The sequence below is a fragment of the Centropristis striata genome, chromosome 4 (assembly GCF_030273125.1).
Source record: "Centropristis striata isolate RG_2023a ecotype Rhode Island chromosome 4, C.striata_1.0, whole genome shotgun sequence".
Lineage (NCBI taxonomy): Eukaryota > Metazoa > Chordata > Actinopteri > Perciformes > Serranidae > Centropristis > Centropristis striata.
This window is the reverse complement of record NC_081520.1, coordinates 9,521,082-9,537,073: the sequence shown is the minus strand read 5'-3', so window position 1 is coordinate 9,537,073 and position 15,992 is coordinate 9,521,082. Positions and strand designations below refer to the sequence as shown.

Genomic DNA, 15,992 nt, shown 5'->3' with positions numbered 1-15,992 from the left:
GCGCTCACAGGCCTCCTTAACTCCATCCTCCCAGGGCATTGTATGATCAATGATTCAACAAGATAGAGTGAGACCAACCACAGCACATGGTTTGGTCTGAGGTTGGTTAACACGATTTTAGCTGGGAAGCAGAGCCTCTAGCATAAGATTGCTACCATTTTCCAAATCACTAGAGCTGCCCATCTGCCCATTATCTGGCCTCAAGCTGATGAAATTTCTGGCTTGACCCTCACCCTCCTGGATAAAGTCTGTTGTCAGTGAGATGAAGAAGGAGGAAGGGCGCTGACCCTCGTTGACACTGCTGCAAGACACTGTAGCACCTCTGTTGCGAGTGTTTCAGCCCATTAGGATGCATTTTAGTGCTTCTAAAACAGTTCAATGATGGCAACATTGTAATGATGGGCTCACATATGTAACAGAATGGTTATTGCAACCTTTCTGACTTTTTTAACCTTCTTTTTCATGCCTGATTTGATTCGTATAACATAGATACTGGATCCGTCACAGTGGGAAATGACCAGAAATTAAAAGAAAGTGGCCAGATTATACAATCCTCTCCAAAGGATGCATTGCATACAGCAGTATAGTAAATGATGTAATGTACATTAAAAATTAAGGCAGCTATGACCTGCAAAACGTGAAAACAAAAAACAAGCATCCTCTTTTCCCCTCTGCGCCTCCTCTCTGTCACTGTGTAATTGGATGTAATTGCTTGTAAAATAAACGATGATAGAGGTGAGCAACTGCACACCTGCGGCTCATCAGTCCTGCCTCACACCGCCCTGAATTCATTCTGATGTAACTTTGTCCTCAGAGATGAGACAACCTTTTGCCTTTTTGACCCAAGGCTATCCAAGGTTCAGCAAAGTCAGCCTTGCTTCCCCAACCCTTTTTTATTATATTTTTTTAACTTTTTGTTTTTCATTTTATCTTTGTTTGTTGAGTCCTTTACTTGTAACTGTCCACTTGGTGCCATGTAAGGTTTATTTAGACAGCTAAAATCCATGTTCGGGAAACAATTGTTTGTGTACCATTGCCACTGGTACCCCCTTTCAAGTCTGTGTTTTAGAGGCTGATGGCAGTGGTGGAAATTATCAACATAAATGTACCAAAGTACAATTTTGAAGTACTTTCCTTGGTATTTCTTTAGTTACATGTGACTTTGCAGATTCAGATTATTAACACGAAATATAAATCAACTAATAAATACATGTATAATTAAATATCACACTACTCAACATTATATACAGTACATCAAGTTCCATGTCTACCAGCTGCAACATGAAACATATTAATGCATCAATAATTATAATTCAGGACTAAACATCCATCTATTATACTTAACCGCTTTTCTGAATTCTGGTTGTGAGAGGCTGGAGGCTATCTCAGCTGACATTGACAAGGTACACCCAGGACAGGTCACCAGACTACCGCAGGGCTGACGAGACAGACAATGTTCACACTCTCATTCATTCCTATGAGAAATTTAGAGTCACCAGTTAAATCTAATCTGCATTGACTGTGGGAGGAAGCCGGAGGAGAACTCACACTGACACAGGGAGAACATGCAAACTCCAGACCGCTATACCACCTGCAAGCCGTCCAGGATTATAATATACATTATCCCAAAATGTGTTATTTTGCATAATACCTACTTTAACTTTAGATACTGTAGTATATTTTATGTTACAAGGGGTATTGTTATTTTTAATGTAGGTCTCTGCTTTACTAAAAGGCCTCAGTGTGACCTCTAGATCATGTAACAGCCAGAGTCTGCATGTAACAACTGGTTCAAACCAGAAAAATGTACTTTAACATCTGGGATTTTTCAGACAGTAGAGGCGTTGGAATTTGAACATGAACAAATATAGGTTGTATCCTTTTAAGGTTAAAAAGTAGACTTAGCAGCATGCTCTACCAGGGACAACGTGTACATGCGTTGCGTTTGGGCTGAAACATTCAAATTAATTGATCTTACACACAGACAGAAAAGCCATAGAGAACTGAGGGTATCATTGGAGGGACACCTTTTTTCAGAAGCCTTTGAGATGGACAAAGTTCTCCTCCGCTGTACCTAGGCAGTGTATTCTGATGTTTGATAATAAAGAAAACTAAAAGAAACTTCGACTTTGTCTTTAATCCACTTTTCTCACTCAGAGAGGTAGTAAATTTACACTACAAATCTTTAAGTATATTTGATGCACACACTTTTGTACTTTTTCTTGAGCAAGATTTTGAATTGAGAGGATTTTATACTGTAATATTGGTACTTTTACTTTAGTAAAAAAATCTGTATATATATATATTTTTTTTTTTAAATAGCGGATGGATGCCAAACTCACAAAACTACAACGTTGTAATCCAGGGCAGGACTATTCTGAAGCCTTGGATCAGTGATATCTGGAAAAAATAGGTGGGTAGGAGGCCCAGACATACAGTATATGCTGAGATGTAGCAGGACATGGCCTTCTTCTACTTATAGCTGCCCCATTTACAGCCACAAGGGTAGACAAGCTCTGTTTGTCTATGCTGTTTTTGTAGCTATCTGACATGTTTAGGCCGGGTGCAAGAAAGATGCTCCAGCAGGCCCAATATACCTGTGATTGTACTTTTGAGATATGAGGAGTGATTCAGACACTGGCAGATTGTTGTCGTGATCCCATTGCTTACTTTCTCCATGACACTAGGATATGTAAAAAAAAAAAAAAAGAAAAGAAAAGAAAAATAATATGAACAATATCCAAAATGTCTTGTGTAATGGACCTTTACTGGAACAATAGTGTTGTTCGGCAGGGCCCTGGTGTCAGAGGTGTGGCCCTGTTTTATTTATGAGTCACTGTGGATTAATTTATCAACTAAAGTTTAAAGATGAAAATCTAACTCTGCTGGGATATCTGTGGTCACTGTCCTCAAGGTAAATACTCCAGGTTGTGTTTCACACAGCAGTCAGTTATTTTAATATTGTTTTGCTCTTGAGAGAAGTGATTCGGTGCAGTGTCATCCTGTTTAATATCACTCCGCGATGGGCTTTACAGATGTTATAAATGCACAGAACAACATGTTGTGCAGAGCAGGAGGAGGCTATGTCATACTTTAGATATTGTCAGTGAAAGTTGTATATGTTGTAAATTACATTTTGTCATTTAAATGTACTTTGATTTACAGGTGGATGTTTCGAGGATGTATTAAGAGGGATATAATCAAATTTGACTTTTTTTTATTCCAGGAACTGTTTATTACACCTCTTATTTATGTGTGTTATGTTATGCCAATGAGAAGCTATCTAACGTATACTGTACGAACAGCTGCATCCATGTCTTGGTTCTCCTGGCTCTTCACTCTGAGGCTGTGCTCAGCCCCGTCCCTGCTCCTTGTGGGGCTTTTGGGCAGACAGCTGGGCCTCAGGGTCGGGTTTCAGGTGATTCACACAGCCACTTGTTCTCGGTGGGGTACAGCGGATGATCAGGGTCTGTTCCAGAAAGGAGATGTAGTTCTGGGTGGACTCTTTAGTCTTTATTACAAGCCCCCAGCTATGAACCACGACTTCACCCAGCAGCCACAGAACAAACCTTGCACTGGGTAAACTCTGACCTGCACAATTTTTTTTCTGTAAAATTGTATAATGCATATTTTTATTTTACTAGAAGCATTATTTTTTCCATTCTTCAAATTCATGTTAATTTATTTTGTATTCCTTGTAAAATATGTAGCTATAATTGCATATGCCAATGATGACATAACATTATTATTAGAGTATTTACAGATTATTACACATATTCACAGTCGCTTCAGCATTTCACTGATATTTCTCTCATGATTTCTCTCCTGTGGTTTCAGTTTACAAAATCTTCCACTACAGTATGTGTATGCCATGGTGTTTGCTCTGGAGGAAATCAATCATAGCACAACCTTGCTGCCAGGTGTGAAGCTGGGCTACCATATTCGTGATAGCTGTGCCCTACCCCTTTGGGCCATGCAGGGAGCACTGTCACTGGTTGGAGGAGACAACCCCAGCTGTGATTCAACAGACCCTCCAGACTATTCTGCAGGGTATGGAGAGGAAATCAGAAAAAAGAGAGGTACTACATCAAATTGTACAAATTTCTGTATCCTTCTATAATAATAACGTGATTCATTAAACAGATGTATTATGTAAGCATAAACACTGCCATTTTGTATTTGAAATCAGAACTAAGTCCTAACAGCTGCCTTTATTTTACTAGATCTTAAAATGTCATCAGGTGATCAGCCTGTTCCTATGATCATTGGTGGTTCCTCGTCTAAAGCAGCCAAGATACTTTCCAGAATCCTGGGGCCCCTCTCGGTACCTTTAGTAAGTTACAATAACATCTAAAAAATGATAGGTGTTGTTTTGATATATATATATTTTTAGATTTTCACTTATAAAGTTACAATTTGACTTTGGGAAACACACATTTTTCATATCTACTTTGATGGGCTTTGGTGTATAAATTGTGCCTTATTTATGTTTTCTTATTCCCTTTGCTCTTCACACAGTATAAAATAAACTATTAACTGTAAACTGCAGGCTGAGTGAAAATAAGATCATGACACATACTACGTGTATAAAATTGACGTGTATTGTCATGGAAAAAAATATTAGACAACCCTTGTTTTCTTCAATATCTGGTACAACTAAATTTGTTTGGACAAATAAAATGATAACAACAAAAGTAACTTATAAGAGTTTAATTTAAGAGCTGATATCTAGTAATTTTCCATGGTTTTCTTGATAATAACCAAAATGATCATCAAGAAAACCATGGGAAATGGCTAGATATCAGCTCTTAAATTAAACTCTTTTGAGCTATTTTTGTTTTTATCAATTGTCCAAACAAATGTGCCTTTAGTTGTACCAGTCATTAAAATAAACAAAACATTGAAGAAATAGGGTGGTCTAATAATTTTTTTCATGACTGTATGTATGTGTTTTGCTTTTTTTTTAACCTGTACTGTAGATGAGCTACACAGCCAGCTGCCCCTGCCTGAGTGACAGGCGTCAGTATCCTAACTTCTTCAGGACCATGCCCAGTGATATTTACCAAGCCCGAGCTATTGCCCAGCTCGCCATACGCTTTAATTGGACTTGGATCGGAGCAGTGGTAGCAAACAACGATTACGGCCATGTGGCAATAAAGGTGTGTCATTATTTGTAGGAGAAATGCTCAGTAATCTATACAAGACATCTACTTAAATACAATGTATACTTTTCATTCATGTATTCTTTTTTTGGTCTTTTCAGGTATTTCAGGAGGAGACTCAGGGGGCAGGGGTGTGTCTGGCATTTGTAAAGACTCTCCAAAGAGAAAGAATCGTGAGCGACGCCAGACAAGCAGCACTTGCAATTCAGGCCTCAACTGCAAAAGTGATTCTGGTCTTTTCCTGGTACACAGATGTGAGAGAGCTGTTCCTACAACTCGACAAGATAAATGTGAGAAACTGATATAGAATTGTGCATTGCATCTGTAAATACTAACAGAACTGAGCTTTGAAACATTATGTTTTGATTGTGTTGTGTTGCTATCACTAGGTGACTGACAGACAGTTTCTGGCCAGTGAGGCTTGGAGCACCAGTGGTGATCTCCTTCAACATCCGGTGACTTCTAAAGTGGCAAAAGGTGTTCTTGGTGTGGCCATTAGAAGTTCAGCTATAACTGGTTTTGAAAATTTTATCAGAAATTTGAACCCAATTCATCGTCCTAATGATACGTTTCTAAGAGAGTTCTGGGAAAAGATGTTTGGTTGTAGTCCTGAGGCCACATCACCCTCTACATACGCCTCTTCATCATCGTCTCATGCAGACAGATTGCTCCTAAAGGCTTCTCTGCCACCCTGCAGCGGGACAGAGTCCCTGGAGGGAGTTCACAATCACTTCACTGACATCTCTCAGCTTAGGGTGACATATAATGTCTACCTTGCTGTTTATGCTGCAGCCCACGCCCTTCACATCCTTCTCTCCTGCCCAAACAGAGGCAACTCACCCAGAAACAACAGCTCCACCTGCAGTTCTCCAAAACACATCAAACCCATAGAGGTAGACACAATAATGTCTGTCTCAACACAACATTTTTTAACAGGCAAATTAATTGTGCCAATGCATTTCTTTTTATATTTCGGCTGCTTCAACTACTGTTAAATTTAGAAATATTTACTACATTTTGATGCTTTCAGCTGATGCAGCACTTGAACAATATGAATTTCACCACACCACAAGGGGAGAAGTTTTACTTCCAAGAGGGCGACACGACAGCAAAGTATGACCTTGTTAACTGGCAGAACAGCCCTGAGGGGTCACTCAAACTGGTTCTGATTGGTCGTGTGGACGGGTTTGACCTCCACCTTAATGAGTCTGCAATACAGTGGAGCACAGGATCCAATCAGGTGGTTAAAAAACAGGGAAAAGCTTAATTCAGGCCAATACCATAATTTTTATTGAATTAAATATTTACTTTGATATTTTGTACTTGAGAATAAGCTTTTACTTGTTGTTCAGGTGCCTGCCTCAGTGTGCAGTGAGAGCTGCCCTCCAGGCACCAGAAAGGCCAACAGGAAAGGAGAACCTCTCTGCTGCTTTGACTGTATCCCATGTGCTGAAGGGGAGATTAGCAATCAAACTAGTGAGGAAATACCATGTAATATAATACTGATTTTGTACTTTGCATTAGGTAAATGTACAGTGTTCCCATTTTTCCCCTGCTTGTGTGTTCTTTTGTGTGTTTTCCTCTCCCAGATTCCCTTCACTGTGAGCGTTGTCCATCTGAGTTTTGGTCCAATGCTGAACAAAATGCCTGCATCCCTCGCCAGCTGGACTTCCTCTCCTTTAATGAAACTTTGGGCATTACTCTGACGACAGTAGCTGTGTCTGGTGTTGCCGTGACAACAGCAGTGTTTGTGGTTTTCCTTTACTATCGTCATACACCGATGGTAAGAACCCAGAGTAATACGATGATGACGAAAATGTTGTCATTATATTACTACAACTCAATTTTGTTTTGTACTTGTTTAGGGTAGCTTGAACATAATATAATTCTGCATTACTGCATACTGAAATACATTTTTTTTTTTTAAATGTATTTTTTTGGGCTTTTTCATGCCTTTAATGGACAGGATAGTTGAAGAGAGACAGGAAACAGGGGGCAGAGAGAGGGGAATGACATGTAGTAAAGGGCCGTCCGATGCGGGACTCGAACCGGGGCCAGCTGCAGCGAGTACTGTAGCCTCTACACATGGGGCGCCTGCGTAACCCACTACGCTACCGACCACCCCCATACTGAAATACATTTGTTCAAAATAGTGCGTTGTGCATATGCTTGTCCTTCTTAACAACAATTTAATTTCAAATTCTCATTTGCAGGTGCGAGCCAATAATTCAGAGCTGAGCTTCCTGCTTCTCATGTCGTTGAAGCTCTGCTTCCTCTGCTCGCTGGTGTTCATCGGCCGTCCATCAGTCTGGGCCTGTCGGTTCCAGCAGGCAGCTTTTGGGATCAGCTTTGTACTTTGTGTTTCCTGCCTCCAAGTCAAGACCATTGTAGTTCTGGCAGCTTTCCGCTCAGCCCGGCCTGGTGCTGGAGCCTTGATGAAGTGGTTTGGTCCAGGCCAACAGAGAGGAAGTGTCTGTCTCTTTTCCTCTATACAGGTCGGAGTTGCAAAGGAGCTATTAAGTAACAAAACTACTAAATTACTCATTGCAGCATTTTACTTACATTAACCTGACATGCAATGCCTCTTTTCATCAAGGTTTTCATCTGTGTCATTTGGCTGTCCCTCAGCCCCCCTGTGCCTCAAGCTGACTTGGACATCCCGGGGTTAAAGGTCACCCTGGAGTGTGCCATGGCCTCAGTGGTGGGCTTCTCTCTGGTTCTGGGCTACATTGGTCTGCTGGCCTGCACCAGTCTTCTCTTGGCCTTTCTTGCTCGCAAACTCCCAGACAACTTCAATGAGGCCAAACTGATCACCTTCAGCATGCTGATATTCTGTGCTGTCTGGATAGCTTTTGTTCCTGCCTATGTTAGTTCTCCTGGAAAATATGCTGTTGCCGTCGAGATTTTTGCAATTCTCGCCTCTAGCTATGGTTTACTTTTCTGTGTCTTTGCTCCAAAGTGTTTCATCATTCTTTTGAGGCCAGAGAAGAATACTAAGAAACACCTAATGGCCAGGTAGCTGATAAAATGAACAATGCACCTTTGTCTTTATTTCCTTATCAATCTGCATGCAGTTTTTAATGTGAAACAAATATACTGACATCTCCAAAAATGCAGAGTAATAAATGCTACTTACTGCTTGCTACTATTATTTTTTATTTTCTTTTACGATTAATGCTAAGTGTATTTACACAAACAACAGCATATTTGTCTTGTACTTAAAAATATATAGAAAATATGAAAAAACAAAATCAAAACACAGGCTTATTTTACTTCAATATTACTTATGTAAAAAAAACCCTGTACAGTACATAAGTACATAAGAAAAAAACATAAATAAATATTTACAAATGTTCAGTGTTGTGTTTCTGTGTTTTGTTATGATGCAACTTTTTGCATTGGAGGTTGTAAACATCTATTTTACAGTCACATCAAATTGCACTTATTATATATTTATATCATATTATATTTATATTTTACAGGGGACCAGGTTTAAATCACAGAAGATATTCCACAGTGGTTAGCACTCTTGCCTCACAGCAAGAGGGCCGCCGGTTCGACTCCGGCTCTCATGTGTGGAGTTTGCATGTTCTCCCTGTGTCAGTGTGGGTTCTCTCCGGGTACCCTCCCACAGTCCAAAAACATGCATTAGGTTTAATTAGTGACTCTAAATTGCCCGTATAGGTGTGAATGAGAGTGTAATTGTTTGCCCCACCCTGTCCAGGGTGTACCCCGCCTCTCGCCCATTGTCAGCCAGGCTCCAGCCCCCTGTGACCCAATGCGGATAAGCGGTTAAGGATAATGAATGAATGAATTTATGAGTTCTTATTCAATTTGAAGGAATACAGAGGATACAGAAAGCTGGTTTTGAGGACTCCAACTTATACTGGTTAAATCATAACCTTTTTGTTCAGTCACCTAAATCAAAATATCTAACCAGGATTGTGGTCTCATATAAAATGCACAAATGTACATCTAAGGGTAAAAACATGGTAAAGTAGTTAACAAGCATGATGTCTTGGTTGTTTTCGAAAACAAATATTGATCATTGGCCTTTAATGGGCAGTCCGTGGCCTAGAGGTTAGGGCTTGTAACTGGAGAGTCGCCGGTTCGAATCCCGGTACTGACAGGTCTAGGACTAAAGTGCCCCTGAGCAAGGCACCTAACCCCCCTGCACAGCTCCCCGGGCGCAGTAATGTGCTGCCCACTGCTCTTTGCATGGTGTGTTCACTTGTGTGTAAAAAAGGATGGGTTAAATGCAGAGGTTGAATTTCCCCATTGTGGGATTAATAAAGTAATCTTTTTCTAACCTCTCCGAATGATCCAGTTCTTTAAAGTTATCAAAAGAAAGGGAAACAAAAAATAAAAGAACCCAAGAAGCTCTGTTCATCTTCATCACCAATGTCTTTCTGTATGGACTACGGATTCACAGGATTACAGAAAAACCACTGGCCCAATATTCATGAAATTCAGGCCCCGTTTACACGAGGACGCTCGCGGGTAAAAGCGACAAAATATTTTATCGGAAGTGCCTTTCGTTTAGACGTTGACGGCGTTTTTGGGGCTTAAAGACGCAAAAATCTGAAACCACCTTCCAAAGTGGAAAAGTTAAATACGCTCCGCTGTAGCGTGTCCGTCTACACTGCCAAGATGCAAAACTCTGCTCAGATCTGCTCACGTTACGTATGTGTTTACGTCACATACATGCTCCAGTACAGGAAAATAAACAAACGTGGGATTATTTCCATGCGTCGGACCTTCAAGCTGCTCTGGCAGCTCTAATAAACTTACAGGAGTCTTTCCACCAAATGTACAGGATATGTACAGATAGTATTACTGAACAAAGAAGGATCTGTAATTACCCCTATCACATTTAGGATGCAGCAATTCGTCGGAGGCGAGCCAGACGGCTGTGAACGAGACCTGGGAGATCTAGTGGATGGTGGATAACTTTGTGGAAGGAGTAGCTGATGAAAAAGTGTGGCGTGAAAACTTCTGCATGCCCAAAGATGCTCTTATCGCTTTAAGTGATGCCGCCTGGCATGCATACAATCGAATTTCACACACTTTTGCGTCACCGTATGCACGAAGATTTCCTCCCGAAAAAGCTTGTCTAAATGAGGAATAAAAAGTGAAGACGCGACGCCACTTTTGCGTCTTCTGTTCAGACCGTCCTCGTGTAAACGTAGCCTCAGTGGAAGTGTGAAGCATAGGCCAGGGAAGAACTCTTGAAATCTTGCAGCACATAGACAAGAGATTGGCCAGTGGTGCTGGACTCAGTAATAATATGAAAAATTACAAAACCACTATCGACATGTTTTCTCTGAGCAATAAAACAAAGTATATCTTTGTATTCTCTATTTTGTTTCCACATTAGCGTTCGAAGCTCATGCACCAATGGCCTTGGTGCAGGTCTGAGCTCTCTGTCCAACAATCTAGTTTGTGAAAGTCTTGTTTAAAGAAAAGAATGACCAAAGCAACATATCACCCACTTTTGTTAATAGTGGCAGAATAACTGACCTTATTAAAGTATTTTTTATCCCTAAATAGGTAATAGGGTACTTGTAAAGTTGTCTGTTTTTGCTACACTGCAGGTTAAATTTCCCAGGTAAGGCAGTAAAAACAAAGTCAACTGAATTTGATCTGTTCTCCGGAAAATGGCACAGGTTTTTGGAAAGCCATAACAACAGATTTTTGACCAAGAAAGAGCTAAAAATCTTTTAGACACTGTAAGCCAGTACGTAAAATGTATTGATATAAGATTGACAGGATTACAGAAAAGCCACTGGCCCAATATTCATGAAACTCAGTGGAAGTGTGAAGCATAGGCCAGGGAAGAACTCTTGAAATCTTAGACAAGAGATTGGCCAATGGTGCTGGAATCAGCAATAATACGAAAAATTACATAACCACTATGAACATGTTTTCTCTGAGCAATAAAACACAGCACCAGTTTTTGAAAAGCCATAACAACGGATTTTTGACCAAGAAAGAGCTAAAAATCTTTATTGATATAAGATTTAAAAAAGTAGGATGTAGTTATCATACAATGAAACATGTTTCATCATACCTGCCTTACCAATAAAGCTAAAGTCAGCAGTAAGTTTTGTACACCATGTCAGCCTGTTAGAGCAAAATATCGAACAAACAAATGTTTGATCCTGCATATAAGAAAACGTATTGAAGAACTCAATTTAATAAAGGAATACTTAATGCATTGGCTTCCATGCACTCACACTTCTACCACCTACCTTAAAAAACAAGTAATCATTTGCAATCATGCTGTTATGGTTTTACTTTCACTCTTGAGAGGAGTAATTTGGGGTTGTGTGCCATCCTGTTTACTTGGTTGCAAAAAAGGCTTTACATCTATTATAAATACCCACATCAACAGTCCAACTGCTCAGAGTAGGAGGGGGGTCTGTAACAGTTTAGATACAGTGTCAGTAAGCTATTTCTGCTGTATGAAAATCTACCGTTTGAACTTTATATTGTTGTCTTGCTTTACAGGTGGATGCGTTGATAAAAAGATATGAACTTTTTCCTGCTGCAGTTGGAGGGATTTGAGCTGATTTTACTTTTTCCATTGTCAAGTGGTTATGGATGTTGAATGTGCTTCCTATCAGAAACCTAACTGAGCATATTGTAAATATCTGAAGAGTGCAGAACAGCTTCATCCATGTCTTGGTTCTCCTGGCTCTTCACTCTGAGGCTGCTGCTTGTGGGCAGACAGCTGGGCCTCAGGGTCGGGTTGCAGACAGTTCAGACGGAGACTTGTTCTCGGTGGGGGACACCCAGCAACCAGGGTCTGTTCCAGGATGGAGATGTAGTTCTTGGTGGGCTCTTTACTCTTCATTACCAAATTCCAGCTATAGAAAACGACTTCAGTCAGCTGCCGCACTACAAACCTTGCGCCCGGTAAAACTCTGAACTGTGCTATTTGCCGTGATTATTGTGATGATGATAATAATAATTAGTATCTTTCTTGGGTCTTTTCTTTTTTATATGAAAAAATCTAGATCAGTACTGGTGGCTTGACAGAATCAATGACATTTTTATCTGATATTTCTCTCACTCCTTATCTCCTTTTGTCTCAGTTTAGAACGTGCTTCTTTGCAATACTTATATGCCATGGTGTTTGCAGTGGAGGAAATTAATCACAGCTCAATGCTGCTACCAGGTCTGAAGCTGGGCTACAGTATTTTTGATAGCTGTGGCAGACCGCCGTGGGCTCTTCAGGGAGCACTGTCGCTGGTTGGAGGAGACAGACCCAGCTGTACCTCAACAGATCCTCCTGACTATTCTGCAGGATATGGAGAGGAAATTGGAAAAAGAAGAGGTTGTTTGTTATGTATCTATTTTATACTCATCCAAATAATGTTTGGTTTTGCAAACCTGATTTTTTTTTTGTTGTTTTTACGTAAAAACTCTTAATTCAATCTTTTAATGTTGTTATCAGGTGATCACCCTGTTCCCCTGATCATCGGTGGTGCTTCCTCTGTGACGGCCCAGATCCTCTCCAGAATGCTGGGCCCACTCTCTGTACCTTTAGTAAGTTTTATTTTGAATACACCAAAAAACACTGTACTGTCACTTGTTTCTCCTCTTTTTCAGGGAGCTGGTGCCTCATTTGACTCTAAACTACAGTGAAAAGTTTTCTCTTTGGGCAACAAAACAATAACACAACGCCTTTTGGGGATGAAGACAAAAAATCTGGAAGTATATTTCAATGAAAGGATTTCTTGTTGTAACTTTCAGATAAGCTACCTGGCGAGCTGCCCCTGTCTGAGTGACAGGCATCAATTTCCTAACTTCTTCAGGACTATCCCCAGTGATATTTACCAAGCCCGGGCTATTGCCCAGCTCGCCATACGCTTCAATTGGACTTGGATCGGAGCAGTGGTAGCAAACAATAATTATGGCCACATGGCAGTAAAGGTGTTTCTTTTTGTTATAGAGCGACTTATATTATCCATTAATTACATGAATACTTTTCATTCATATATTCTATTTTTGCTCCTTGCAGGTATTTCAGGAGGAGACTCAGGGGGCAGGGGTGTGTCTGGCATTTGTAAAGACTCTCCAAAGGGAAAGAATCGTGAGCGACGCCAGACAAGCAGCACTCGCAATTCAGGCTTCAACTGCAAAAGTGATTCTGGTCTTTTCCTGGTACACAGATGTGAGGGAGCTGTTCCTACAACTAGAAAAGATAAATGTGAGAAACTGATTTAGAATCGTGCATTGCATCTGTAAATAATAACAGAACTGAGCTTTGAAACATTATCTTTTGATTGTGTTGTGTTGCTATCACTAGGTGACTGACAGACAGTTTCTGGCCAGTGAGGCTTGGAGCACCAGTGGTGATCTCCTTCAACATCCGGTGACTTCTAAAGTGGCAAAAGGAGTTCTTGGTGTGGCCATTAGAAGTTCAGCTGTAACTGGTTTTGAAAATTACATCAGAAATTTGGACCCCATTGATCGTCCTGATGATACGTTTCTAAGAGAGTTCTGGGAAACTGAATTTGGATGCAGTCCTGGTGCTGCACGTCTCTTTTTACAGTCCGCTCCATCCTTCAAATCTGTGACCTCGGCACAGGGGTCCAACCAGCCATTAAATATTTCTACTTCACCTCCTGCCATTAGATCTCTGCAGAAAGCTCTACTATCACCCTGCAGCGGGACAGAGTCCCTGGAGGGAGTTCACAATCACTTCACTGACACCTCTCAGCTTAGGGTGACATATAATGTCTACCTTGCTGTTTATGCGGCAGCCCACGCCCTTCACAGCCTTCTCTCCTGCCCAAACAGAGGCAACTCACCCAGAAACAACAGCTCCACCTGCAGTTCTCCAAACAACATCAAACCCATAGAGGTAGGCATGATAACCAGCCTTTCCCTGAAAGGGGAAATTAACAACCTACGATTTTAGAATTCCATGTCAAGTTATCATGTGTATAGTATTTCAAAAATACAAATGTCTCAAGTATGATTTTGCACCTGTTGGTTATAATGCATGTTTCAATCTTTTGATGCTTTCAGCTATTGGGTCACTTGAACAATGTGAATTTCACCACACCACAAGGTGAAATGTTTCATTTCCAAGGTGCCGACATTCCAGCAAAGTATGACCTTGTTAACTGGCAGAACAGCCCTGAGGGGTCACTCAAACTGGTTCTGATTGGTCGTGTGGACGGCTTTGACCTCCACCTTAATGAGTCTGCAATACAGTGGAGCACAGGATCCAATCAGGTGATTAAAAAGGAAAAAACTTGATTCAGACCAATATTTATAATACTATTTATTGTGATTAATGAGACATTATGCACTTGAGAATACGCTTTTACTTGTTGTTCAGGTGCCTGCCTCAGTGTGCAGTGAGAGCTGCCCTCCAGGCACCAGAAAGGCCAACAGGAAAGGAGAACCTCTCTGCTGCTTTGACTGTATCCCATGTGCTGAAGGGGAGATAAGCAATCAAACTGGTGAGGAAATTACAATTTCAAACATCAGAAACTCTATCTGCTTTAAGCTCATCTGCACTTTATCCTTTTCCTCTAAACCTCCCCCCTCTTATCATCTCCCAGATTCCCTTCACTGTGAACGTTGTCCATCTGAGTTTTGGTCCAATGCTGAACAAAATGCCTGCATCCCTCGCCAGCTGGACTTCCTCTCCTTTAATGAAACTTTGGGCATTACTCTGACTACAGCAGCTGTGTCTGGTGTTGCCGTGACAACGGCTGTATTTATGGTGTTTGTCTGCTACCGCCAAACACCTATGGTAAGAACCTAGAATAATACAAAAAAAAAAACCTACATTGTACATTTTCAACAAATAGCCATTGTGTTGTGCAATTGTGTATTTACATTTATCTAATTGAATTCCCTACCATGCCATTTTTTCTACATCGCAAAATTTTACTACATTAGTGAAAAAAAATTAACATTTATACCAGTACTTTCCTATTTGGATGTTCATGTTCAATATTTTTAATGACTTTTCCTTTGCAGGTGCGAGCCAATAATTCAGAGCTGAGCTTCCTGCTTCTCCTGTCGTTGAAGCTCTGCTTCCTGTGCTCGCTGGTGTTCATCGGCCGTCCATCAGTCTGGGCCTGTCGGTTCCAGCAGGCAGCTTTTGGGATCAGCTTTGTACTTTGTGTTTCCTGCCTCCAAGTCAAGACTATTGTAGTTCTGGCAGCTTTCCGCTCAGCCCGGCCTGGTGCTGAAGCCCTAATTAAGTGGTTTGGTCCAGGCCAACAGAGAGGAAGTGTCTGCCTTCTTACTGGTATACAGGTATTAGAGATGTGCTTTTATTTCTATTTATTTTCACAAGTTTTGCTCTATTTTAATCAATTTGATTATATTTTTATCCAGATTATCATCTGTGCCACATGGCTATCCCTCAGCCCCCCTGTGCCTCGACGTGATCTGGGTTTCCAAGGGTCAAAGGTCACCCTGGAGTGTGCCATGGCCTCAGTGGTGGGTTTCTCTCTGGTTCTGGGCTACATTGGTCTGCTGGCCTTCACCTGCCTCCTCTTGGCCTTTCTTGCTCGGAAACTCCCTGACAATTTCAATGAGGCCAAACTGATCACCTTCAGCATGCTGATATTCTGTGCTGTCTGGGTGGCCTTTGTCCCTGCGTATGTTAGCTCTCCTGGAAAGTACACTGTTGCTGTGGAGATTTTTGCAATCCTGGCCTCTAGCTATGGTTTGCTGCTCTGTATTTTTGCCCCAAAATGTTTTATCATTCTTTTGAGGCCTGAGAAAAACACAAAGAAACACCTGATGGCAAGGTAGCATAAAATGAACAATGCACATATTTAAATCGATCAAATA

General features: G+C 41.0%; 2 protein-coding genes across 2 annotated transcripts; both read left to right on the top strand.

Annotated features, from left to right (window-relative positions):
- Window positions 1-3,313: 3,313 nt before the first annotated feature.
- LOC131969948 (extracellular calcium-sensing receptor-like) lies at window positions 3,314-8,181 on the top strand. The gene is made up of 11 exons (XM_059331179.1): window positions 3,314-3,579; window positions 3,838-4,079; window positions 4,242-4,324; window positions 4,980-5,159; window positions 5,264-5,452; window positions 5,552-6,055; window positions 6,193-6,402; window positions 6,515-6,638; window positions 6,752-6,945; window positions 7,376-7,663; window positions 7,759-8,181. The coding sequence occupies exons 1-11, from the start codon at window positions 3,314-3,316 to the stop codon at window positions 8,179-8,181; spliced, it is 2,703 nt and encodes a 900-aa protein (XP_059187162.1).
- A 3,660-nt stretch (window positions 8,182-11,841) lies between these two features.
- LOC131970575 (extracellular calcium-sensing receptor-like) lies at window positions 11,842-15,953 on the top strand. The gene is made up of 12 exons (XM_059332002.1): window positions 11,842-12,080; window positions 12,260-12,501; window positions 12,622-12,704; window positions 12,921-13,100; window positions 13,189-13,377; window positions 13,477-13,701; window positions 13,771-14,034; window positions 14,202-14,411; window positions 14,518-14,641; window positions 14,744-14,937; window positions 15,168-15,449; window positions 15,531-15,953. The coding sequence occupies exons 1-12, from the start codon at window positions 11,842-11,844 to the stop codon at window positions 15,951-15,953; spliced, it is 2,655 nt and encodes an 884-aa protein (XP_059187985.1).
- The last annotated feature ends 39 nt before the right edge of the window (window positions 15,954-15,992 follow it).

Coding starts and splice junctions, on each gene's coding strand:
- LOC131969948 (XM_059331179.1), top strand. CDS start 3,314: ATGTCTTGGTTCTCCTGGCTCTTCACTCTGAGGCTGTGCTCAGCCCCG. Junction 5,160..5,263: donor ACGGCCATGTGGCAATAAAG/GTGTGTCATTAT, acceptor TGGTCTTTTCAG/GTATTTCAGGAGGAGACTCA. Junction 6,946..7,375: donor ACTATCGTCATACACCGATG/GTAAGAACCCAG, acceptor TCTCATTTGCAG/GTGCGAGCCAATAATTCAGA.
- LOC131970575 (XM_059332002.1), top strand. CDS start 11,842: ATGTCTTGGTTCTCCTGGCTCTTCACTCTGAGGCTGCTGCTTGTGGGC. Junction 12,081..12,259: donor CACTACAAACCTTGCGCCCG/GTAAAACTCTGA, acceptor CTTTTGTCTCAG/TTTAGAACGTGCTTCTTTGC. Junction 12,705..12,920: donor GAATGCTGGGCCCACTCTCT/GTACCTTTAGTA, acceptor TGTAACTTTCAG/ATAAGCTACCTGGCGAGCTG.